The sequence below is a fragment of the Octopus bimaculoides genome, chromosome 2, assembly GCF_001194135.2.
Source record: "Octopus bimaculoides isolate UCB-OBI-ISO-001 chromosome 2, ASM119413v2, whole genome shotgun sequence".
Classification (NCBI taxonomy): Eukaryota; Metazoa; Mollusca; class Cephalopoda; order Octopoda; family Octopodidae; genus Octopus; species Octopus bimaculoides.
The window spans coordinates 37416546-37443128 of record NC_068982.1 but is presented as its reverse complement, the minus strand read 5'-3'; the positions used below and the strand labels follow the sequence as shown (position 1 = coordinate 37443128).

The window sequence follows — 26583 nt, the reverse complement described above, 5'->3', positions numbered from 1 at the left end:
GAGAATGGAAAGAGCCAGAGAAAAGATTTCAAGGTATTTTCTCCAATATTTTAACATTCAAATAATAATAATAATAATTCTTTCTACAATAGGCACAAGGCTTGCAATTTGGTGGGAGTAAGTTGATTACCTTGATCACAATGTTCAATAGGTGGTTATTTTATCAACCCTGAAAAGATTAATGGCAACATTGACCTTGGCGGAATCAGAACTCACAACAAAAAGAACCAAAAGAAATGCCACCAAGTGTGGTAGCGATTCTGCCAGCTTGCTACCTTAATAATAATAATTCTTTTGGCTATAGGCATAAAGCCTGAAATTTGGCTAGGAAGGTACTAGTTGATTACATCAACCCCATTGCATAACTTGTACTAATTTTAGTGATCCAGAGAGGATGAAAAGTGAAGTCGACTTTGGTAGAATTTGAACTCAGAACATAAAGCTGAAAGAAATACTGTTAAGCATTTTGTCTGGCACGGCAATGATTCTGTCAGTCTGCTGCCTTAATAATTATTAATAATAATAATATTATTGATGGTGATGATTTTTTATATTGATACAAGGCAACAAATCTGCCGGTAAGCGATAAAGTTGATTAAATCAACACAGGTACATATCAAGTAAATACAAATGAAAGACAAAGTTGATTCAGGTGGGATTTTTACACTCAGAATGTAAAACAACAAAACTGAATTAAAATCCTACAGGATAATAATAATGATTTTTGAATTAGGCACAAATTCACAAATTTGATGGAGGATTAGTCAATTAATCAGTTCTAGTACTTGACTTGTTAATTATTTTATTGGAGGTATGGTTGGGGTTGAGAGAGCTAAAGTCAGCTGTGGCATGATTTGAACTCAGAATGTAAATTAGTATAACTAAGTTAATATTCTACTGGATTTATTTTTTCTTTGTCTTTTAGTCCTCTAATAATGTAAATGATACTAATAGTAATAACTGTTTCTAATGTAAGTATAAGACCTGGAATTTAGGCAGTGGGGTTAGTTGGTTACATTGACCCCAGTATTTGACTGGTACTTTATTTTATTATATATCATATGAACAGTGGATAGCAAGATTTGAAATGATGACTTGCATATTATTTGAATGCAGATATGCTTATCACTGTTGTGTTTGTCACAAGAGAAGAGCTTCTCCTTTATGACAACTATGTGTTCATAACATGATTCACTAGTACAAGGTATTTACAAAGTATATTGGGACACTGATATTTCAACATGTTGTGTCTTGTCGACCAGAAGTACCAAGACCAATGAATCTAACAAGAGCTGATGGTCTTGTTTCTAATTTCAGCAAACTTTGCTGATCCATGCTGATATTTGCCAATAATACTGTCATTTGCACAATGAATAGTGAAATTTGAATTTGAACCCCCAGAAAGACAAAAAGCAAAGTTGATCTCAACAGGGCTGAACTCAGAATATGAAGAGTTGTAACTGAATAATGCAAGACATTTTGTTTCATGCTCTAATAAGTCTGCACAAAAGCACAAAACTCTGCACAAAGCACAAAACTAAAAGCTGTAAAGAAAGAGTATTGTTGATAAAAATTGACCAAAGTATTATATGAACATTTCATTCACTTCAAAATGATTTGAACTTGGAACAAAATGAGATGAAATTAAAAAAAACAACAAAATACTTAGTCTAATCTGTAGGCTGATTAATTAACAATATCCTCTCTCCTAGATGGAAAAGTGCTAAAGCTGAGTAAGTTTTTCTCAATATGTTGCTTATATTTTATTCATTGAAGTGTATGTATGTATGCATGCCCATATGTGCATAAAACACAAATTCGACTTTTACGAATTTGAACCCAGATATTCCAGTCTCTTTTTTTTTTTGCCTATCTACTTCATTGCCCTATAAATAGTGATAGGGATTTATTACATAAAAAATTTTCAGATTTACAGGAGCAGTGAAGATACAAATTTTGTGATGCCTGTGCTTTTTCTTCAAGTAATTTGGCAACATATAAATGAAATGGCTGCAACTGGCATAATGATTTCTTTTTGATTAGAGGCATTATCCATTCTAAGAAAAAAGGTATATATAATATAAATGAACCCAATGTATTAATACCAATCAGCTTCAGCAGAAACTGTAATGTGATTTAATTGAGAACAGGCACCACATATATGAGCTATCATAAAGCACCAAGTCTGGTGCCCCACTTACTTGTTCTAAGAATAGTAAGGCACCATATGAGCTCTCACAAAGCACCTAGTCCAGTGTGATACCATATGTGTTATCATAAAGCACCTAGTCCAGTTTCCCACTCATTTGTTTTACATACAATAATAATGATTTCTAATTTATCACAATGTTTGGGAGAGGAGTGTAGTTAATTATGTTGCTCCAGTACTTCATTGATATTTGCATTTTATTGACTGCAGAAGTACAAAAGGCAGAACTGACCTTGGATTTCATCTCAGAATGTAAAAGGGTATCCATAGAACACCACAAAGTATTTTATTCAGTGTTCATAGTTAGTGTCAGTCTACTGCTTTAGTAATAATTATTTAAATAGATTGTCACAAGGCCACAGAATCATCTGAGATGTTTACCCCAGAGGGATACATATATAAAATGATCCTTAATGGAAATTAGACCCAGAATGTAAATCAAATACTGTAAGGTATTTTTCAACTGGGTACTACTGATCCATTTCTTCCTCCACATCGTTATATATTTTTTAATTGGCATAAGGTCACAAATTGCATAAGGACATAACTGATTAAATGAATCCAGTACATGCAAAAGAAATGAAAGGTAAAGTTCAACTCAATTGGAGTCAGAATGTCAAGGGGTGATACAACTAAATGCTGATAAATATTTTAGTCTGATGCTTTACCATTGCTGACAATAACAATATAGATTTATTACATGGATACAAGGCCACACATTAGGTAGAAGGCAAATAATTCACAGAAACTGACTTAAAACAAATCTAATTCTCATTTGATTCACTGTGTAAGGATGAAAGGCAAAGCTGATATAGTGGAATTTCAACTTAAAATGTAAACAGACACAACTAAATATCACTTTACTGCTTCTTACTTACCCAATTATTTCCTACAGAAGCATGAAGTCAGAAATTCCAAGGAGAGTAGAATGAGCAGTATAACATTTAGGCCTTTTCAAGAGCATTAGCAACATAATTGAACTGAAACGGCTGTAACTGGAAACTGAAACCAGGTATTACTAGGACCTTACATTCCTCAATGGAGTTCACAAAATAATAAACTTAATGATATAAGAAATGGCATATAATGAAATAGGTTCAATATTTCTAGAGTTCAATAAATACAACATAAAGGAGAAAAAATGTTTGTATCACAGAGAAATGAAATGCTTTAAACAAAATAATTAGAATAGATCAACTTTTTTATTTCAATAAAAACTGAGCTTTAGTCAGATATACGACAATTTTGTTTCTTTTCACACGTCCTTGTGCAGATAATGGATGAAGCTCAGGTTGTTAAGCTGCTTATTGTCCGAGTGTACTCGCGGGAATACATCTGACTGACATGACAGCCACTACAGAACATTAGTTGCCACAACACTGCCACTGGAATATTTGGGCCATTGATGACGTGAACTTATCTGTGCCAGCAGTGTTTAACATACGTATATAATAACAATTAGGACTCAATATACACAACATAAATATATTCTTTTAATAGTAACAGTAGCACCAGTTCCGAGGACTGAAGACACTATTTCAGTCAGATTTTTTGAACATTTAGATGAAAAAAAAAAAAAAAAAAATTAAATAATAAAAAAAAAAAAGCTAGATTTCTATAAATTGCACCATATCTTTGCAGAAATCATTTCTAATTGCAGTTACCAAGATACATTATGAATCTATCCATAATATTCATTTAGCTTTTGAGAACTCTTGAATCTTGACTAAATAAAAGATTTAAGATGTTTAAAAGCTTTGCTTGGTCTAAAATGCAAGTAGTTTTAGTAGATGGGATTGTAATCATATTTCAAACAGTTTAATTTTTCTTTCTTAATCCTACATTATAAAATATTCTCTGCTTTTTCTTTACGAAAATATACACAAGAATTTACATTAGTTTGGATAACTTTGGGAAACAATGTATGTGTGAAACCTACACACATTCATAGCATCATATAAAACCACACTTGGTTTTAACTTTTGAAACATAAAATAGAAAGCTTAATGCATTCATCTTGGCACATAACTTTTATGCTTTTTGGCAACAACCAGAAGGGTAGATTAAATTGCTAAAGGCTTTTCTTTTTACTTTAGTTGGTCAAATTAGTTAAACTGCTGTCTCAGTAGGATTTTTATAATAGCTTGATGGAAGTGAAAGTACCAAGAATATTGATGTGCATTGTTTTTAGAAGTGGGAGTGATAAACATATTAGTAACAGTAGTAGTAATGTTGGTAGTGGTAATGGGGTTTATGATAGCAGTAGTTGTCAATTTAAAGCAATATTTATTCTTGCTGGAGTAATAATATTTTTCAATATCATTTCAGTACCATAACTACGTCCTGATATATCACTAAAAGAAAAACAAACAAACAAACAGATGTCTTCATTGCTTGAAGTTCCTTTAGGTTATTGATAATGAAAATGGTCACATTTGATTAATCACATACATCAGTGGCACTAATATTTCAGGGTTTGTTAGTCAAATTGAATGGAAGACTCTTTCTAGTTTAAATCTCTTAAAACTAGACAACAAATTTTGATTTGAGCAGCAACAGAATGGTTCCATTAGATACTGAAAGTTTGGATCAAAGTATATAACAATGCGTTTCTAACAGAAACATTGTCTGCTTTCTCTGATTGTGGATTTTAATTTCCAAGATGAAAACACCATCATGATCATGATGTAAGTTTACTGTTTGGATTCTTCCTCAACACCATCTTCATCTGTCATGACAGTCACAAGTGTTCCAACAGCTTTGCCAACTTGGCCTGCCATATGGAAGAGGTTGCCAACACTGTTAGATGCTGCAATTAAAAAGAAAATTACTTTAAAAAGTATATTCAGTATTAAGATTTAAATGACTTTATACGAGAAGTATTATCTTGTGAATAATTTCAACATCATTGAATAACAAAAAATAATGGGTGAAAATATGAGACTCGTATTAACAACAATCAAACTGATTCAAATATAAAATAGAATTAATAAAATGAAAATACATTTAAAGGAAGTTTTTAATATAATTTTTTTGCAAATAATTAAATTTCTGAATTTAAATAATCTGGTTTTTAAATTTAAATTATAACCCTCCCCACCCCACAAAATAAAAACAACAACAAAACATTAAGAAATATTAATTTTCTTTACTTACAACGTGCTTCATAAGTAGGTGGACTTGGAATTTCAGGCATGATTTCTTCTTCTTTTTTATGGCGTGCCCCATCAATTGCTGTGAGAGAATAACAATTAAGAAGCTGTTGTTATGTCAGCACTTGTAAGAAATAATTTAACTTTCACATATAATATTGATACTACAATGCCTTGTAACCTATTATTTAGCTACCACTAAAGGCTTCATTCTTATATAGTGATTTAGATAATGGTGTACAAGATTTCCTCATAGTCTTCTTGACAGCAGTTATCTGAGCAATGCAGACTAATGAAACATCACAATAAAGTGTCTCAACAGCTTACAACAGAGACACTTTATAACGATGTTTCCTAGTACTTATTTACAAGTAAGATGGACTGAACATTGAGAAAACAAGTGATTTTATTAAGGGTACTGATGTATAATATAATTAGACACTTATTAACTTAGCCAGCTGTGAGTCTCCATTAAAACTGTAGTTAAATTCATTACTAGTTAGCTACTCAATTTATATATTTAATATACATGTACAAAATATAGAGTTGTTTTAACCAAATCCTTGAGGAATTTATGTTGCTTTTCTTCATATTAAAATAATTTGAAACAATCCAAATTCTAAGAACTTACTACTGTTTTTTTTTAATATTTGTTTTTTTTCCCATCCCAGCTAGATAGTGCAACTTTAATTTTTTAAAGGAGATATTAAAGTAAAAGATAGCATTCTATTTAGAATAGTGAGTAAGAACATAATTTCTTCAAAATATATAATTCAGCATAGACAAAGTATAAGAAAAAAAAAATACTCACAATGATCTCGACCATTTGACAAAGATGTTGTTGTTTCTGTTTGCATGTTAAAACGATACCGAACAGGACCGCAGGGAAGGGAACTGACTGATGAAGATGGAGTAGTCAGTGGTGATGTCCGAGCAGATGAATTGACAGATACTGTACTACGATCTGGTTGTGGCTGAAAGTGTTTAATTTACTTTTAATAAATCATTTCAAAACAAGAGCAATATCAAAAATAGTTGCTGAGAATATTTTGTACAAAATATCTGTTTTAAAAAACTTTGCTCACCTGTTCTAAAAGTTGGCGCAGTCGCTGTAGTTGTGATTCAAGTTGTTTGTTATGATCTTCAAGAATGCGCATTCGTGCCTCAAGCCTGTCTTTGTGTTGTCGTAGTAATTTAGCCTCAGCAACCATCTCAGCATCTCTGTTAGCAGCAGCCTCTTCATCAGATCTTCCTTGGCTACTTTCGCGGGAATTTTGAGATTGACAGAGTCTGTCATATTCCGCTTGAAGATTTCTGAAGTTAATAATTGATAACTTCTTATATAACAGATGAAGCTTTAGTTTTGTATGGGAGAGGAAATAGGAATCTAAGATATTAATGATTAACACAAGGATTTAAAAAAGAGAGGTGTGACTTATTTTATCAACCACAAAAGGATGAAAGGTGAAATTAATCTCGACAGAATTTGAACCCAGAACAGAAAGAACTGGTAGAAATTCTACCAATAATTTTTTTGTCTAACCCACTAACAATTCAACTAGCTTGTTACCTTAGATAATAATAATAATAAATAAATAATGATACTAAAGAGAGTCTTTAAAAATACAACAGTGGATAAAGTAACAACCACATAGATGTGAGAAGAGGAGAAAATTTTTTAAGGAATTGCAAAAGGTCCAAACTGAAAATGGAAAAGCTAGCATGAAATAGAAATGATTTCTTTATTCTTTGCAAATTAATGAGATACCAGATAGAAGTGGGACCAAATAAATAGTGCCAGATATATGTAAAAGAAAAATATAGTATAACACTAAAATAAATTTTGCAAATGATAGAAGTTTAAGCAAGAGATCTTAGTGAAAATATAGAGAATCAGAAAATTGTGATAAATGTAAACTCTTCTCTGAATGAAAATAATTGGTTCACCTTAACTGTAAATGTGTTTTATCACAAGCCAATGTAATACAGCTAGAAATTGCTGCTAAATCAAAAGGAAACAATAGGAAATATAGAATAAAAATGTGCTTGAAAAGAAAAGGTAATAACAGGTAAATGTATGAGAAGACAATTAAACCTTGGGAGAGGCATTATGCCGGTAATAAACACACGCACTGGTTCAGTCCTTTATTAATTTATATAGTTTTTTGTTAAATTATTTCATTGCACTCTTGCAATCTCTTCAGTAACTTGTCTCTCCACTTCCATTTATTTTGAAATAAAATAAATGGAAGTTGAGAGACAAGTTACTGAAGAGATTGCAAGAGTGCAATGAAATAATTTAACAAAAAACTATATAAATTAATAAAGGACTGAACCAGTACGTGTGTTTATTACCGGCATAATGCCTCTCCCAAGGTTTAATTGTATTTCTTTCAACACACATATCCACATCAAGAATCTTGCACACAAAATACACATACGAAGTATGAGAAGACATTCTTTGGACAGGTCAATACTCTGTCAGTCAAAACAGGTAACATAGACAATCAAGAACCATTCCCATACATGAAAAAAGGTCTTAGATATCAAAGTAGTTAAGTATGTACATGGGAAACTATGCAGACAAAATTGAACTGATACAAAAACAAGTGGTGTAAACATATCAACCACTGTAGCTAAAAATGACAGACTAATAATATTAAGGACATAGCTGTATATACTGATAAAATAAAAGTAAACTATCCAAATATTATAGTTAAAGAGCATGTTAATAGAAATATTGATTCCCAGTGGATGAAAATATTTTTGACAAAGATTTAGAGAAACTAAATATAATGACTGAGGAATTGAAAGTATAAAAAATGATAATAAAAATAAGTACATTAGGACTGACATAAATATGATATCAAGATTACACAATCTGTTACTACAGAGAATAACACACAACATATCACATGAAACATCAATATAGTAGTAAAGACATAGATAAAAGAGTTATAAACGAATTATAGCTATCATTTGCAAGTGAGTATTTCTTGGTAGCATGTACCATGCCTTGGCTAATTGTTTTAGGTGTCTATGCAGTACTAGTATCTTGACCCAGGGGAACATTCCTAGAGGATTGACATGCAAAACTAATTTGTTAAATTTAAATTCAGGTTATAAAGATATATAATTAAACAACAGAAGAAATATATCTTATTATTCTACAGAGTTTATCACTCCTCACTTGTACAATTATAATGCTATTAAAAAAGACTAACTACTATTTTCAGTTTTTAAAATAAAAATATATTATAATTCAGTTTATACCCCTTCATTTAACACAGTAAAATAAGAAACTGTTCTGAATATTTGAATTTTCCCTATTAAATATTTCTTGATTGAAAACTTCCACTAATGTCCAAAAGGTTTATTAATAAAATGACTTTAGTAAGAGCAAATTGCACACTTGGGCAATAAGTTGTGAAGACAGAGGACTCTCAATGTTAAGTAAGGCATGGACCAAGATAAGTATACTTTCTTAAACTAGAAACACAGATTAACGGATTCAGTTGAAAAGTACCATATAAAAATACAGGGACCAGTGAAAACAGGTCCAACTGATGTCTAATTCAACTGATCATTAGTAACCCAAAGAGGAAACATCTGGTGATTCTGATAAATGAAGTAATTAACAAAAATTTTGTTGGTTAAATGCTATTGATATAGACCTGAAAATCTACATGGCTTGATGATACTGGTAACACAATTAAAATTTACAACAAAAAAAAAAAAGAAGTTACTTCATACTTATTTTCTTCTTCCAAGTCTTTTATCATAGCTTCAAGTTCAGACCGTTGTTCAGCATCCACTGCCATCATTATTTGCATAGGACTTTTTAGCTAATGAAAACACAAGCATGAAATAAAACATTTAAAAATGAAATGAAAAAAAGGTATTGGAGGGGTGATGCACAGAGAAATTTATTTGTAAATTATAGTGTGGCTTACAATGCATTGCTTACCCATGCTTTTTAATTGAACTGAATTAATTATTTTTTTTAAGTATCACCATTATAGGTATTTATACTCCGGTGAAATTAAGAAATCAACTTGTAAATAAACGAAACCCTCATATCCATCAGTGTACACACACACATATGCACAGAGTCACATATCTATGTATGTATGCATGCATTTCTACATGCATAGGTACACCATGATCTACACACACACACACAGAGTTGTATGTATGCACATGTGTCTATGTGCATAGGTATACCATGATCTATACACATGCAGATTTTTTTTCTTTTTTTTAAAAGATAATCAAACCAAATGCCCATCATTTCGAGCCACTCCCCCAATGAGTATTTCTGCCAAATGTCGTGCAAATCCATTCAACCGTTTTCCAGTAATTTTGCAAACACACAAAGACGAGTGATTACAATACCCCAGCTTTCGTTTGCGCATGCAGGATAAAAATACAATTTAATCAAATTGTATTTATATATTATTTTCTTTCCAAAGTGAAGAATAAATCATAGTATGTTGAAAGAAAACAATGTCTGTTTGAATGTGTTATTTGATACTGTTATCAAAATTACTACCATTACAAATTATACATGTTTTCATATTCAACACATTTCCACACAATGTGTCATTTTTATAAGCTAGTGTTTCTAAGGAACCTCACTCTCCAGATTTTGTCTAAGTTCCACTCCCAACCTCATCAGGATTGAAATCTCATGGACTCCTATCCTCTCTATGGATACTCAAAAGCATAAACTCAAACTGAACATTAAATGTATCAACCACACTGAACAACAAAAACACTAACCTAGCCAGTCTTTAAAGGCTTTCATGAGTTATAAGTACTATTACTCCTCAAATTAAAAATCAATTTCAAAACAATACACAGAAATCATAAAGTAAACAATTTATAAAAGCATTTCTGAGTGGTTGGCGTTAGGAAGGGCATCCAGCTGTAGAAACTCTGCCAAATTAGATTGGAGCCTGGTGTTGTCATCCGGTTTCACCAGTCCTCAGTCAAATCGTCCAACCCATGCTAGCATGGAAAGCGAACGTTAAACGATGATGATGATGATGATGATTTAAACTAACAGACTGTTCTTATAAACTTAATACTTCTGGTGAGGACTACCTACCACACACACACACACACACACACACAATCATTCCTATAAGAAAATGAAAGGATTACTTACTACATTAGATGAAGTATCTCCATTTAGACTTTGACAATATTGGGCTATAAGGTGATGTTCATCTTCTCTAATAAAAGTGGAATGAATAAAATGGTAATGAGAAATTTATCAAATAAAAATTCTATGCAAATATTTTGAAGAAAAACCTTATTTGGCACTGAAAAATTAGATTTAGAGCTTTGTAAAGTAAAAAAAAAAAATGTATAAAATACAAACAAGCATCTTAACATGCATTAAGACTAAAATATTTATTAGATCTTTTAAATATTTTCAGTAATTCAAATTGTCATTGCTTCTTTAGAATAGAAACAAATAATGGCAAGTAACCTGTGGAATATCTAATTTCCAGTCATGATTAGAATGATTTGATATGCCAGCCAGCTAATCATTAAATGTATTGTTGTTATGATGGCTATAACAGCCCTTTTAGAATTTATTTTCAATGTAATATTACATCATATTTCAGTTAAGAGTCTTATAGTTGTGAAGCTAAACTGGTTTCATATACAACTGTAACTATCACTCAGTAACACAAGTAATGAAATAGACAAACAGGAGTTCTTTAAACATTTTTACCTCACAAAAAAAAAAAAAAAAAAAAAAAAAAAACTAAGCAAAACATTGTACAAATTAAATATTCTAAAAGAAACCTAATGAATTGACACACTATAACAATGGGCATCTAAGTTTTAATCTCAAGATTCTAAATTAAACCATTGCTTAACACCACCAACAGCCTTTAGCAGAATCTGTTCTGTTGCACACATTCAGCTCAGATTTCAATATAATTTCCTCCAACCAGTCTTGGAAATCCTGAAAAGTGTTGCCAGTTTTTCTCTGAGAAAGCCAGAGATGTGGGGAAAAAAAGTAAAAATAACAGAACCTAACATAAAGATGATTCATTGACTGGATATGCTGGTTAAGCTTTATGGCCACAGAAAATGTCAACATGAACGGCTGTGTGTGTGTGTATGCGTGCATGTGATGAGTTAATTGGCTATCAGGGTTATAACACATGAGCCACTATACACAGCCTGCAATCAGTGAAAAGCCATACACACCCATATCCAGCAAACCAATTGTATAGTGATGTTGCTGTTTAGAGCAGAGATATTCCTACATTGTGTTACCTATTTTCAGTTAAGTAGAGTAGGCCCAGCAGTGGTTTAGTTTAACCTACCTAGTCTCAAAGTGACAAACATCAGTCCCTATCCAATTATTAGTTTTTTTGGCTCACTTTGTCTTCTTTCTCATTATCAAGACAAAAGATTTTGCATCCATATCTCTTTTTTACACCAGTGTTGGACAAGTTTAAAACTTTAAAAACCGACCAATTTTATTAAACACGGCAAGTTACCTGCCCCAGGACCACCCCAATCCATGGGAAACACTGATTACACTATTTGAATGTTAAAAGTCTTGACTACACACCACAGACAGTGTTGGTTCAGTAGCTTCCCACTGGTTATCCAGTAACTTGAATTTTCAACCATCTATGGTCTATATTGGCTGAGGTTGACTTTGCTTTTCATCCAACGGTGCTTTTTACATGTCACTGGCATAAGCCATTGACTATGATTTCACATTTATATTTAATACAGTGAGCATTAAAAAGTAAATTAAGAATGACTATGCGGTAAAAAAATGACAATATTATGATTAATAAAATTTTAATTATTTTATCAAGTTCAACAGACAAATCTAAAGAAATTTTGGTTTTATTAAATCTCCCTTGCAAAACATAGACCTCACTGAATTTGTGAAAGTAGTAATTAGGTCATTATTAAAAGACATACATAGATACATATAGAAATGACCCATATGATAGAGAATAAAAAAAAAAAATCAAGTGTCTACTGTTTTTATTTCTGTATTGTATGAATCATCCTGCTTGCATCTACACTTAATTTGAAAATATAAATGTCCTTCATACAATCCTGCACCAATTCTGAACTTGAAATATTTCCCAAGTAATATTCTAAATGAGGGCCATGTCTAAAAAAAATGCGAGGAAATCAACGTCAATGTTGAGAAAAATATTCATAAATACTTACGAGTCTGGAGTTGAATATCCTTGTCTTTGTTCAACTTCTGCTAATCTGGAAATCAAAATATAACTAATCAATCACTAGTTTCTGTTGGACTGACAATAAAGTGGGTTACATTACTTTAAACCATATTTCTATTGAAATAAAACTGCCTTTGTTTCAATTGATTTTGAAACTAAAACATTAATGAAACAACCTTGTCCTTGTTACTTTTTAAACTGGTGTTTGAAACATAAATTAACATGAAATTTTATTGGAAAGGTTTAACTTGGTCACTTTAAAGCAAGAAGTTTGTATCAAAGAACTAGGGGAGGTCTCAGGTTAGTATCAATGGAACTTTTTGGGGATTAAAAAAGTTATTGTCAAAATCAATATGCAAATGATATCCTAAAGATTTTTAATATATTCTGTTATAATATAACTTCTAAGTACTAAATATCCTTGCCAAATTTTTCTCATTTTTGTATTTCACACTGACATGTTTTTACATAAATTTACATATTATTGTTCATTCACTTAAAGCCTGTGTTTTTTCATGCTAGCATGGGCTTGGACAGAATTACATAAAGCAAGATTTTATGGCTGGATGCTCTTCCTATCACTAATTCTTATTTGTTTTGCAAGCAGGGATATTTTTTTATTGCACAGATTGAAAGCATTGAGTGACAGCCATAATGTTTACAAGGAATGTCATTGTCACCACTCCTTTGCTCAAACGTGGACGAGCATGGATTATAAACGTTGCACATGCACACACACTAACACATACAAGACGAGCCACATTCTGTTTCAGTTTACTAAATCCCTCCACTATCTAAGGTGCCATGCAGTGGGGGTAACCTGAAGCAAACTTCTTAAACCATATAGCCATGCCAGTGTCAATACATAACACACACACATGCACATATTTGGGTAAGACATCCTGAGCCAGTATTCTTTGGCTGGATGCCCTTCCTGATGCCAACCATTATCTGTTTTCAAGTAAGGTACTTCATTCTATATTGAACTCGGAAGCTGCAGGACATATTGTTTAAGCAAGAAGTAAACAAAGGCAACCACTGTCCATGTGGTGTCAATACAAAGACATTTGGAGACAAACATACACAATGGGTTTCAGTACAGATTCTGTCTACCAATTTTCTAGTAAACCTGATACTATTATTATAGAAGACAAAACTTACCCTGAGACCACAAAATTGCACAATGAACTTTTGAACCACAAGCCATGCCTTTGCCAATAACACACAAATTATTTAGTTATCCTTTAATAGAAGGAAAATAAAATAATGAACAAACCTGTTTGCATAAAGTTCCAGCCGAGAATGCATGTCCTGAGATATACTGTGCTGGGGGGAGGGCTGTGGACTGTAAAGAGAAAATGGAAAATTCTCATTTAAGATATGCTGTCACAAAATTTACCATTAATAAAAAAAATGGTCTGAAGCTTTCAATAAAATAAATGAATAAAAGAAAGATTTGAATTTCATAAATAACAATTAACTTGTCAAATGTAGTAGACTGATACCTAATAATCTATGCTGGCCACATGACGATTAGCAACAAAGTATAGCCACTTCAAGATTATTATATTAATATTTCATTTTGGCTTCCCTGATATAAATATCACAATGAATGTGCATACATGTGGATGGGAAGAGAGGAAAAGGGAGAGAAGCTTATCAAAGCCAATGGTTGTTTAACTGAGAACCATTTTGGGAAGTAAGATAAATACACAGGAATTAGAAAAAAGAGCAATTTGTAAATGATTACATAGCTGGGTGATGAGAAATGAACACATAATTCATGATAAGTGTTTTATTTTTTCCACAAGAGAACTTAAGAAAATTATGAATGCAAGCTTTGTTAGTGTTTTAAAATGAATAGATACTTTAAATAGTACCTCAGTATACTTGTATCATTATACATACAAGTATCGCAAACACAAGTAACAAAGAAGCAAATTTGAAACTAGTGAAAACAATCAATTTTTCATTACTTGACTAAGAGGGAGGCAGTGTTGGTGGGATTTCTTGAGATAACAATGGAATTTGGCTCTTTAGAAATTGGATAGATAAATGCATTAGAATAGTTAATTTTTTTACTGTGTTGTTTCACAAAGAACCTATTTGTAGAATTTAGTGTGTGCATTCTAGAGATAAGGATTTTAAAGAGGAGAGGGGGGAAAAAACATTTTTCTTAGTGAATATGCATGTAGCACATGAGCAGTACATTTTAAAGCATTTATATTTTGATTGATTACTTATTAATATATTTAAATGGTCAGTTAACTCCATGCTATGGAAGTGATACAATCTGAGATAATACTAGAAAAGAATTATAGATTTCACATTCACACTAACATTCAGTTTGGTGGGGTTAATATACACATTACTAAGTATACTCAGGTTACACAGAAATGCATAAATAATATATATATATATATTTGCATGTACAGACACACACACACACAAGTGTGTGTGCAAGAGAAAGAGAGCACTTTTGCATACAAAAATCTATAAAATACACAACCATATTAATCCCTAATAAATACACAGGGACACACACATACAAACTCAATCTCATTCTCATGTAAATCATTGATTTTTGGGGCTAGTAATTTCAACAAACCTGTGTAAACAAGACATGATCTCTAAGTGAAGATATGTACAGCTTTAGACAGCCTATCAATCAATGTTCAGTATAACCTAATGAGTTCTCACTCACTATGTTAATTTAACTATTGTCCACTATGTGGGACTGATATATACATTTTATCTAAATAATTAATACACAATCTCATATAAAATATCATGTTTCCCAAAGGAGTTTCATTCTTTAATAATCATTGATAGAGTTTTATTGTATATACATAAACAATCAAGTACACTGTATCAGTGCTACCAAGACAAAGTAATAATGGTTTTCAGCAATATAATAATGTTGGTCTCCCATAAATAAAGCAAACTACATGTTTGTTATTGTTCTTATTTACAAATATCTGTTTTCACAAAAATTACATATTACTGTTTTGCTTAGTAATACTTTAAATACTCAATTTTTTGTCCCTAAAGAAGGGTTTTGCTTAAAACAACATTCATATCTCCTGGACTAATCTTTTTTTTTTAGTATGCCCTGTGGTCATTCACCTTTTAATTCTGACTCTTCCAGTCTGGGTTGTACAATCTTAATTCCAATTTTCTTTGACCTTAAAACTAGAATCCTTTTTTTAATTTTCTTCTCCATACATATCAATCTCTTTTCACTAGCATTTAACCATATATCTATTTTCTAAGTTATTGTCATTCAGTCTAATCCTTAGATCTAATGCAAGCTATGAAAGTGATAAAGATTGAGTAGATTTCAGACAAAAATTCATATCTATCAGGTCATTAAGAATGAAATGTCTGATTTTGAACTGAAAGTTTATTTTACTTTATCTCAACAAAAAGCAATGCAGTTAATTAAAGTATGCACCTAAATTATCAACACAATTTTGCCATTTTATCTCTAGCTTATTTATGCCGGCAGTGAAAAATTCTGGAGAGCAAGAGGTGATGAAATCCTGAAAAGCTGTTCAGATTTGAAGTTTTTTCTTTGCAAAAAGTTGTCTAATGCCTGGAAAACGTGATAGTCAGTCGGTCTGGTGAATATGGCGGATGACAGAGTACTTCCGAGTTCAGTTCCTGTAACTCGAATAGCGTTCTTTGTGCAACATGTGTTCGAGATTTGTCTTGCAAGAGAATTGGTCTGTCTCTATTGACCAATCTCAGTTGTTTAATTGCAAGTTCACTCATCATTTCATCCAATTGGTTGATGTATACATCTGCTGTAATTGACTTATCACGCCTCATGTAGCTGTAGTGGATGACACCAGCACTGGACCATCAAACAGACACCATTAGTTTTTTTGGTGAATATTCTTTTTTGGTTTGTGTTTTGATACTTCATCTCTATCAAACTACTGTGCAGAACGCTTTGTATTGTTGAAAAGAATCCATTTTTCATCACACATAACAATACGATGCAAAAAATGGTTCACTTTTATGCCGTGACAGCACAGAACAGCAAGTTTCAAGATGACACCTCATTTGATGCTTGTTCACTTCATGCGGTACTCACTTGTCCAGCTTCTTTACCATGCCGATTTGTTTCACATGGTCCAATATAGTTGGAATCAAAACATCAAACCTTGCTGCTAACTTGTGTAGTTTGAGATGTATCTGCTTCCACTACAGTTTCCAGCTTATCATTATCCACCTTAGTCTAGGGCTGATTTTCAAGTGTAAAGTCACCAAACCAGAACTTCTCAACGAATGACATACAGTGTGCTCATTCACCACACCTTCACCAAACACCTCATTGATGTTTCAAGCTGTCTGGGATGCATTGGTTCAGTGATGGAATTCATATTCATAAACAACACAAATTTTTTATCTATCCATGGGTTCACAAAAATTGATTTACAAGAGAAAACTCACAATATAATCAGACATCATGAATTGCATTTTGAAAAGTGATGATGTAACTCTTCAATGTTGTAAAACAAAGAATTGTCAGAATAAAACATTAAAGTTAACGACTGTCAAACTTGGAGCATAAGAAAATCAGACATTTCATTCTTAATGACCTGACAGTTACTAGCACTTAAATTACAGCAACTCAGTCCATCAAAAGCAAACAACATAAAGTGGAATGTTCATTGCTCTAAGTTAAAGCAGTTCTAAAACATTGATGTGTTTTGTTGGTTCGCAGGCATAGCTGTATGGTTAAGAAGTTTGCTTTACAAGTCCATGGTCACAAGTTTGATCCCACTGTATAGAACTTTGAGCAAGTGTCTTCTACCAAAGTCTTGGGTAGACCAAAGGCTTATAGATAAAAGTTAACAGATGGAAATTGTGCGGAAACCTGTTGGAAGTACCAATCCTATTCTTGGTGGTTTACTTAATCTCTTGTTTGGTTTACCCCCACTATCAGTCCTTGGATGCCTTTGGCAGAATTTACTTGGTTTCAAGCAATTTGGCTGGATCCCTGGTCTGAAAATAACTTTCTACTTGTATCAGTTGTTCTGAAAAAGGTCTTGGACACTATTCTTCCTCTGACTATGCCATGAAAAACCTTTCAAAAATTATCCTAAACACAGTACATGGAGAGAAAATCTTCAAATGTCCATAATTAGGTGCATTATATTAATCCTTCTTTTTCTTTTTTGTTTTGCATATCTTCTATTTTTAATGTTAATATCTCAGGCAAGCAAAACTTCAAATTTATTTTATGAAGAAATAATTCCATTGTCCTCACTAATGATAAAGTTCTCTTTCATACACAGTACAAAATAGATTGCTAAATTGGTATCCTTTTGCAATTATATAATCACACAATTTAATGCCATTGAATGTAAATTGAATGTTTTCAAACTGGAAGCAAGAAGCATTAGAGAAGTTGAAAATATTAGCTTGTTACAATCTCAACTATTAATATACTAATAATCTGAAACCCAATATGGAGTAGAGTATAAGTATAGACAAGCAGTAATTATATTCGTTGTAAAAGGCATGAATGTCAAACAATCTCATATTCATCCTCTTGTAAATCTGATCTTTTAACTATATAAAATAATCTTCTTTGAACTAAGTGTTATTTTGTATAAGAAGAAAATACATTTTTGTACTGCTGAGATTATGACTTATTAGTAGATTTTATCTTGAAGCTCTATATTGGCAATTCCATGTATTGTTGCTGACAACTCAATATATTGTGAAAGGTGATTAATATACCAAATTTCTGACCAGTCATCAAATGCATTACATTATAGATCATAAGTTACCATAATTGAAAAGATAGTGATGTCATTATGTTAAGATATCATTAGAATCTTGTTTGGCAACTTTTCAAATGTTAATAATATTAAGATTGATTATTATAATCTCATATCAAGAACAGGTTTCTGTGATTTCTCCATTTATTCTTTCATCAACAGAGTGTTATTCTGTTATTATTTCTTATAACTTAATGAAAACCAAATATTTATTATGTCTTATTTACTATTAAGCCTTTTGATATTTTTTCTATGTAAGAAACAAGAAATGGTAAGTCGGTTATATGTGAACAAATTTTGGTCCTTGTGAGAATTTAGAAATAAACTCATGGGGTTTCTTGGTCTGTCCACAATTGCTTTGTATTATGGGTTCTTTGAAGGTGTCTTTTCTGTAGTATGCTAAATGAGAAGAGGTTACTAGCCCTTAACCTAATCCTCCTTAATTTCTTGAAGGAAAGATGCATTGTGAGTGGTTACCCTCTCACAATAAAGTATAACTGAGAGTGAGGACAAAGAGAATGAAGTATCAATCTCAGTCTTTGACTGATACTTTCTATACCAAAGAGGGATGTCATTTGACCTCCTAAAAAAAAAGGTAATTTCCCCACCCCAAAAGGGGAGGAGGAGGAGGAAATGAGTATTCTAAACATGAGTGCAAGATAAAACTGTAAACCAAGTTTTCATTTATGATCTATAGATATCATGGTGTTGCCAAAGAGCTTCCCCTGCTCTTTCTCAGTTTATTTCAGAGCAATTGCTCTCCTAGATGGGTTGCTGTCACAGTATTTGTGTTGGGGATTATCCTTTAATAGGTGTGTTTACTTTTTGACATGGGTCACTTTCAGTGGTATAGAAACTTTGGTGGGATTTGATGTAAGGCATGTCAATTTACCTAATGTATGAGAGATTATTGAAAAAAGCTGGGCTACCTAGTGGAATGGACAGGTAATTAGACATTGAGGCATCATACCAAGCAACTTGTTTGTGGAAATTGAAAGATGGAAGTGCAACCACATAGGAAACTATTAGTATATTATGGAGAAAATGAGTACATTATGGCCAAATGATAGAGACATAGACCCATGGTTAGATGTGACAAAAAACCACTAACACCAATCTTTACCTTTTAAAATGAGTTACCTTTACTGGCAGAGAAAGTACTTCAAAAATTTATGAAATCAGAGCTGAAGATATTTTCATTTTCATGGTATATGATTAAGATGATTGATGACATGTCAGACTGCAAAATCCTCCATGTCATCATAATAAAAAGAAAACAGAAATGGATGTGTGTGTGTGTGTATTCAATGTTAGTTACTAAGAAAATTTTAAACTGAAACAACTATTCTCAAAAGTTAGTTACCAAATAAGAATCCATTCAATGAAAGTATATATAAGCATGCAACGGCTTTGACTCAAATTTCGCATTCATTTACATCACTCATGTTTTCTAAACAATAATTTACAATCAGTGATTATAGATGTCAGATGAATCTTCTACAATCTGACATTTTCTTTCATTGATTATATTTCTGAGATAGTCTTCAAATTCAGAGTATTAACTTCATCACAATTGGTATTATAATTATCTTTTCGTTTTTGCTATATGTACTTTCTGTACTGTATGATTTCTAAGATATATAATATCCACATATATGTATAACAATATAAGTACAAGTCATGTGATACAATAATTCAGCAGATTAATATTACACTATCACTGGTCATGAAGTTTTGAAGTAAGACTTGATCAGTGTGTCAGTGCCAGCCATGTAACTCTTGAAAGGTTAGACAACTAAGTCAGCTGGTTGTTAAATAGACAAAAATATTTGATTAACATATTTAATAATTATATTAATCTATAATCTTCTAAGTTATAAATTAAAAATTGATAGAGTAAGGGTATGCATATCAATATAACTATCTGTAGGTATTGAGCTATCTTCAGTTGAAGCTTAACTAAACATGTGAACCTGACACCTAGGAGGTGTCAGATTTTTAATCATTATTGACAGCCCCAGGTTAAGCATACTGGGCTTTAGAAACTTATGTTGATAATTTAATAACATGTCAGTTATTCAATTGTTCACAGATAAAATACAGCTGAATGATGTGAAACCTCTGCTATGAGTAGAGACTTAATTTGATTTTCTTTACATGTTTAATTTATCCTTTAGCCACTATTCTGGAAGATCAACTTGTCAGCAGCAGGTCACTCTTATCAGTTTGTTCAAAATATTTTATTCTGATGATGATAGGAAAAGGGAACAAATTATAGTCTTGTTAAACTTGAATATATGTTTTAATAATGTTTTATTTTAGCGTGTTAATCCATTGAAGAGAGACAATCATTATCTCTTAGTATTTTGAAAACATAGATATATAAATAAATCAACAAGCTGAAGTTGTGTAAAGGAAAGAGATGAGAGTGGTGGTAGAGGGATTCAGATGATGAAAAGATAAAAAAGTTTGGTGGCTAGATAGCTGTGTGTGTGTGTGTGTGTGTTTGTATGGAGAGAGAGGAGAGAGTAAACAAGAGAAAGTGGGAGGGAGAAAGAGGTGAGATTTACTTACCAAGTTATAGTTGAACAGGAGATGAGCATAATTCATATAACATAATGCGGTCCACATTAAATGACAGGTAATATGGATATGAGAGAGAGAGAGAGAGAGAGAGAGAGAGAGAGAAACTGTGAGTGTGGTTACTAGTAAAGATGATCACAAGCACACGTCTTTGATAATGTTTTAGTACAAATGACTTGAATACACCGAGGTTCTGGTAACAGTGATGAATGAAACCAGAACTTTGAAAACATCAAGTTTGTAGTTGTTGTCACTATCGTTATCTCCACTGCTATCTTTCCAAGAGCCATGTTTGATCCCAGAAAATCCAGTTTAAGGAGGAAGTGTCAACAGTGACTAGCATCACTTATAGAGTCAGTACAACAACACATACTATTAGCACAGAGTACCGCAGCATGGTAGCAGCACTGGCTCTAGTGACAGAAGCAGCTACTGCCACAACGGCAAAACGGCAACAGATGATGCTGACTGGCAACAAGACAAAGCTGACAAGATGAACAAGAAATGTAATACATTTCCCTATTATCCATATGATAGCAGCAGAGGTCTAACCTAAAAGCCTCAACAGTAACATTAATAAGTATTTTAGTAACACCCGTAGGTTCCTTTTTTTTTCTTTTCCTTTTTTAATGCTATTGCTAATTAACACTATCGATAGTACTTTTTTTCCCCCTCTCCGAGCAATTATTTAGGCTACTGAACTACATATGTGTGTGTATATATTTTCTGACTGTTTTCAGAAGCCTCTAATGTTTGATGAAAGCTTATTGTTTTCATCTCAATACACCATTTCTTATTTCAGATTCCCCCCACCATGTCACCACCACTGACAACACACACATATTCAATAGCTGCTGCCACTTCATTCAGTTAGTGTGGCTGTAGTGGAAGCAGCTAGCACTCTGATAAAATCACTCTATAGTCAATAGATTCTATTGGGAAAACAACGATGATAGAAAAGAAAAGAAAAAAAAAAATAATTAATACGATAGGTGTTTTGTGTGTGTATGTGTGTGTGCATATTGTATGTGTGCACGTGCATGTGCTAAGGAATTATAGAGAAAGAACATTCATGACAATGTTAGCTTTATTCAATATACAAATATTCATAACATTACACATACATATATTATGCATAAGTAGTGTGTGTATGTGTGAAAGATAGAGAGAGGGAGAAAAAGAGAAAGAGATGGAGAGAAAGAGAAAAAAAGCATGAGAGGTGAGGAAGAAATATGAAGACAGAAAGAGCAGAATATTTCAAAAGACAATCAAAATAGAGAGAAAGAAGAGAGCTATGTAAGGATGGGGAGAAAGTTGAATTAGTCAATAGTAACTGCTTGGTTTCTTTGCCCATTAATTACACAAGCAACAATAGTTGTCTTAAAAGTGATGTAGCTGTCTTTAGTTTAACAAAGAACACTTTGATCAGTGAACTGCTTCACTTCCTCTGCAAAGCACTTGTCTGACAATGATGTGGCAAATGATGCAGAAATAGTTTATTTGGGGTTAGGAGAGACAGAAAGAGAAAGGAAAGGGCAATAGAGAGATGCAGAAGGGAAGAGTGAAGGAAGGATGGAAGAGATAGTATTGACCGAGTTGATGAAATTGAGATGAAAACAGAGAACTAATTAAAATATAACCTATAACTGAGGTGTGAGCGGAATAAAATAATGTAGTTATAAAAATTTACACCAACATGAAACCTGGAGGGCAAAGGGAAAAGTGAGAACTAAGGAGAATAAGAAAGAATATATGCCTTTCCCTAAAGTGCCAAACACTTGCATCATTGTATTTAGACATTTCATAAATAATTGTAGATCAAAAGAATTACTTTCAAAGCAAAACTTTTGAAGCAGAACATTTTTCTTATAAAGAATAAAGAAAGAAAGAAAAAAAAAATTCATTTTGCACATCACATGATCATATCATTTATATTTTGAAAAATCTCCTGACTTAGGATGACCCCTAAGAATAAATCAGTGAGTAGATAATTAAATTCAAAATTTTATTGCAATGTATAGGACCTGTCACCCATTAAATATTTGATTCATAAATGTGCACACAAATAATGGATAAGGAGAAAGCAATGAGCTACATCATCAACATTATTTAACGTTCACTTTTCCATACTTGCATGGGTCAGAAAAAATTTGTTGAGGCAGATTTTCTATGGTCAGATGCCCTCCCTGTCATCAAACCTCACCTATTTCCAAGTATGTTAATATTTCCCCAAGATCAGACACATTTTCCATGGAAAAGAAGAAACGAACAAGCTTGCTTCTCTGATGCTCATTTAGAATCATTATGTGAAGTTATGATAGAGGGTAGCCCCCACACCCCAAATACACATAAATACATGATGGGCTTCTTTCCATTTCTGTCAATCAAATCTGTTCTCAAGTCTTTGGTTGGCCTGGAGTTATAGTAGAAGATACTTTCCCAAAGTTCCACACTGTGGGACTGATCCTGCAATCACATGGTTGGAAGCAAGCATCTTAAATGCAGAGCTATGCCCACCTTGTTGACAATCTATTTATATTTTACATAGGCTTATGCATACATTAAACTAGTCTTTTGTATTTGTATTAGTATACATGCTTTCACACAGAAACATTTTCAACTAAGGTACAAAATCATCATCATCATTTAGCGTCTGTTTTCCATGCTGGCACGGGTTAGATGGTTTGATTAGAACTGGTAAGCCAGAGAGCTGTACCAGGTTCCAGCCTGGTTTTAGTTTAATTTCTATGGCTGGATGCCCTTCCTAACACCAACTATACTAAGAGTGTAGTGGGTGCCTTTTACATATCAGCAGCACTGGTCACAACTACGATTTCACTTGACTTGACATGTCTTCTCAAGCACCCAACAACCCATTCCATAGTTATGTCACAGATGTAAAGAATTTAGAAACCAGAAATATTTAATATTCTGCAATTCTACTATGCATTGCACCTCCACTAAAAAAAAACAAACAAGCAACCAATCAACTGACCAACCAATTTTGTAAAGTTCCCTAAATAGAAAAGAGGATCAAAGCAGTATGTCCTCAAGTAAAATGTCCCGCTTGTGTTGGTCTCCTTAGCTGAAAAATGGATAGCAAAATTATTATATTTGAAGAGGTTAATATCCTGGAGTAGAGGTAGGTTAATTCAATAACCTAATGAGGGTTTAGATATATTTGCTTTTTTGTAAATTTTCCCTCATACACAATCAGAAAATAAATGGGATATATTGATCAAAATATAAATAAAATATAACATAGCTAGAGCATAGAAGCTTTGTATAAAAACTATTACTTATTTAACAGAAGCACAAGAATATCAAGTTATTTTTTATTAACTTGATAATCTTGATCTTCTGCTTAAGTAAGCAAATTTAATCCAAGTACTCAGCTATGATTTAACTCTGTTTATATTTTAAAACTTTTTTGGGGTAATTTAAAATGTTAGAGAAAACATTTGAAGTCAATAATTTCATTCAAGTTTAAATGATTTAATTTCACACTATGGTTTGACTATATTTTGAAAACAGGGTTAAAGAATTGAAGTTATTACATTTAAATAAAAGAACTAACCAAAAACATTAGGAGTTAAGATTTAAGTATGTTTCTTGATATTAGATAAGGAAATTTGAAACAAAAAGATATCTACCTCTCTAAACTGTCTCCTTCTAATACAGTCTGCACAGGAAGGTAACCAAGTCGTGGATGTTTTTTGAAATATCTTTTTGATTTGAACTTGTTTTTCAATACTTTTGTAAAATCACGTATGTCCTCCCCTGATGTTGTCTGCAAAGAAAAGAAAAAAATTAACTCAATAAAGGGATGTAAATTTTGTAAGAAATAAATCTTTACAGGCATCAAAGATTTCAAAATATTTTTCTTGATGTTAGATAGCCCGAATGAGTTTTGTTCAAGTACATCTCTGGAATAGGGTAACCAACTGAGAGTACATCAGAGTTTCTATCAGTAACTAAATCCTCTTTATAATAGGGAATGTTGACAAAAGATTTTAAATCGAAAATAGTACACCCAAACAACTAAGAATTTGAAAAGGCTGACAACTAACTAGGCCAATATCACAAACCCTTTAATTAACAAGCTTAGCATAAAGATGCTAAACTCATATACATACATATATATATATATATATATATACACACACACACATACTGAAAACATGTAGTTTACTGGTTAAGGGTGCTGGGCTCATGACCGTAAGGTCATAAGATTTAATTGCTGGACTAGGTGGCATGTTATGTTGTTGAGAAAGGCATTTCATTTCACATTGCTCCACTCTCAACTAAGATGAATACCAGTCAAGTGCTGGTACAATTCTTTCTACTTCTAGCAGTCACATCTTGGATGTTCTGCTAAGTCAAGGGTGGAGGGTCTGAAAGGATGTCCATATTCTACCTGCAACTACACAGATGTCTGGTTTAAAACAATCAGTGAATGCATGGTACATGCTATCATCATATATTTGCTAACATGCATTGGTTGTGGGATATATAAAATAGACCCTAAAACTTTAGGTAAAATTTTTCTCATTTTAAAAAGTTCCATTTTACTTAAATTATACTCACAGAAGTACAGTATTCTTGCATATGATGGCTCAACTTGTGACCTTTAGCCTTTCTCCCAGAGAAAAAACAGTTTTGGCAAACATCGAAGTTGAAACATTTTAAACACCGATACCTGGAGAAAAAACAAAGCCAAGAAAATTTGCTAAGTCAGAAACGTTATATAAACACAACAGATTTATATTTTATTCCTAAGAAATAAAATGGCAAAAGTTATAGTAGTCACTTGACATGTCAAAAATTGCCACATATAACAATCACTAGATTATATCTAAAGTAATCATTAGTTTCAATTAATAAAAATTACATTCATAAAATTAAGCATTGTACACAATTTAATTCCATACCAAATCCATTTCTAATCCTGTTGAAGCCAAGTTCGTTTTTCAAAAGTCAGATAGGTTATGAGCTTGATCAGAAGAGATAGAAAGAAATCATTGTCTCCTAATCGACCAAGCTTATTTGGGATACTAGACATAAGTTTTATAAACTACAAATATAAATATCCACACTACCACACTTGAAACATACCTGTTATAACTCTTTATCTTGATTTGAATGTACGTGAAGGTATTTAGAATGCCCAAACTTATTTCTGCAAATGTGCTAAGCACTGATGCTGATCATAGTTTAACCAATAAGCGTAGGAGCGAGGTAAATGCAGTAAAAATAGGGAGGAAAGGGTTAGTAGGGCCCCATTTAAGTGGCCCTTCAGAAATTGAATCTCCTTATGATACTCCCTGGGAGTTCATGGTATGAAATTCATTGTCATTGCTCTGATTTTGTCACCAATGCCATGTATTTAGTTTAAAATGCAGTCAAAATGGGGTGGGTGGGGTGGACAGTAGGGTCCCAATTAGGTGGCCCTTAAAAAAACAGACCCCCTTACGACATTCCCTGGGATTAGGGGAGTTGCTGGTTTGAGTTTTGATGTCCTTGCACCAACGGTCTAGAAGGAGTTAGCGAACATAAAAATGTAACGGACAAAGAAACATCACTCATATTTATAATAGGATGACACT

At 32.5% G+C, this 26583-nt stretch overlaps 1 protein-coding gene across 5 annotated transcripts in view; it reads right to left on the bottom strand.

Moving 5' to 3' along the window:
* Window positions 1-3392: 3392 nt before the first annotated feature.
* LOC106873450 (dystrophin) overlaps window positions 3393-26583 on the bottom strand; it is a 562674-nt gene continuing 539483 nt past the window's right edge. For all 5 annotated transcript variants that reach the window (XM_014920808.2, XM_052976364.1, XM_052976366.1 and 2 more), the window contains 10 exons: window positions 25565-25676; window positions 24631-24767; window positions 13876-13944; window positions 12586-12630; window positions 10532-10598; window positions 9115-9206; window positions 6447-6675; window positions 6173-6335; window positions 5366-5443; window positions 3393-5018 (listed from right to left, as the gene is read on the bottom strand). In XM_014920808.2, coding sequence (XP_014776294.2) covers window positions 4903-5018; window positions 5366-5443; window positions 6173-6335; window positions 6447-6675; window positions 9115-9206; window positions 10532-10598; window positions 12586-12630; window positions 13876-13944; window positions 24631-24767; window positions 25565-25676 — 1108 coding nt within the window. In that variant the 3' untranslated portion in view covers window positions 3393-4902. The remainder of the gene's footprint in view (window positions 5019-5365; window positions 5444-6172; window positions 6336-6446; window positions 6676-9114; window positions 9207-10531; window positions 10599-12585; window positions 12631-13875; window positions 13945-24630; window positions 24768-25564; window positions 25677-26583) is intronic.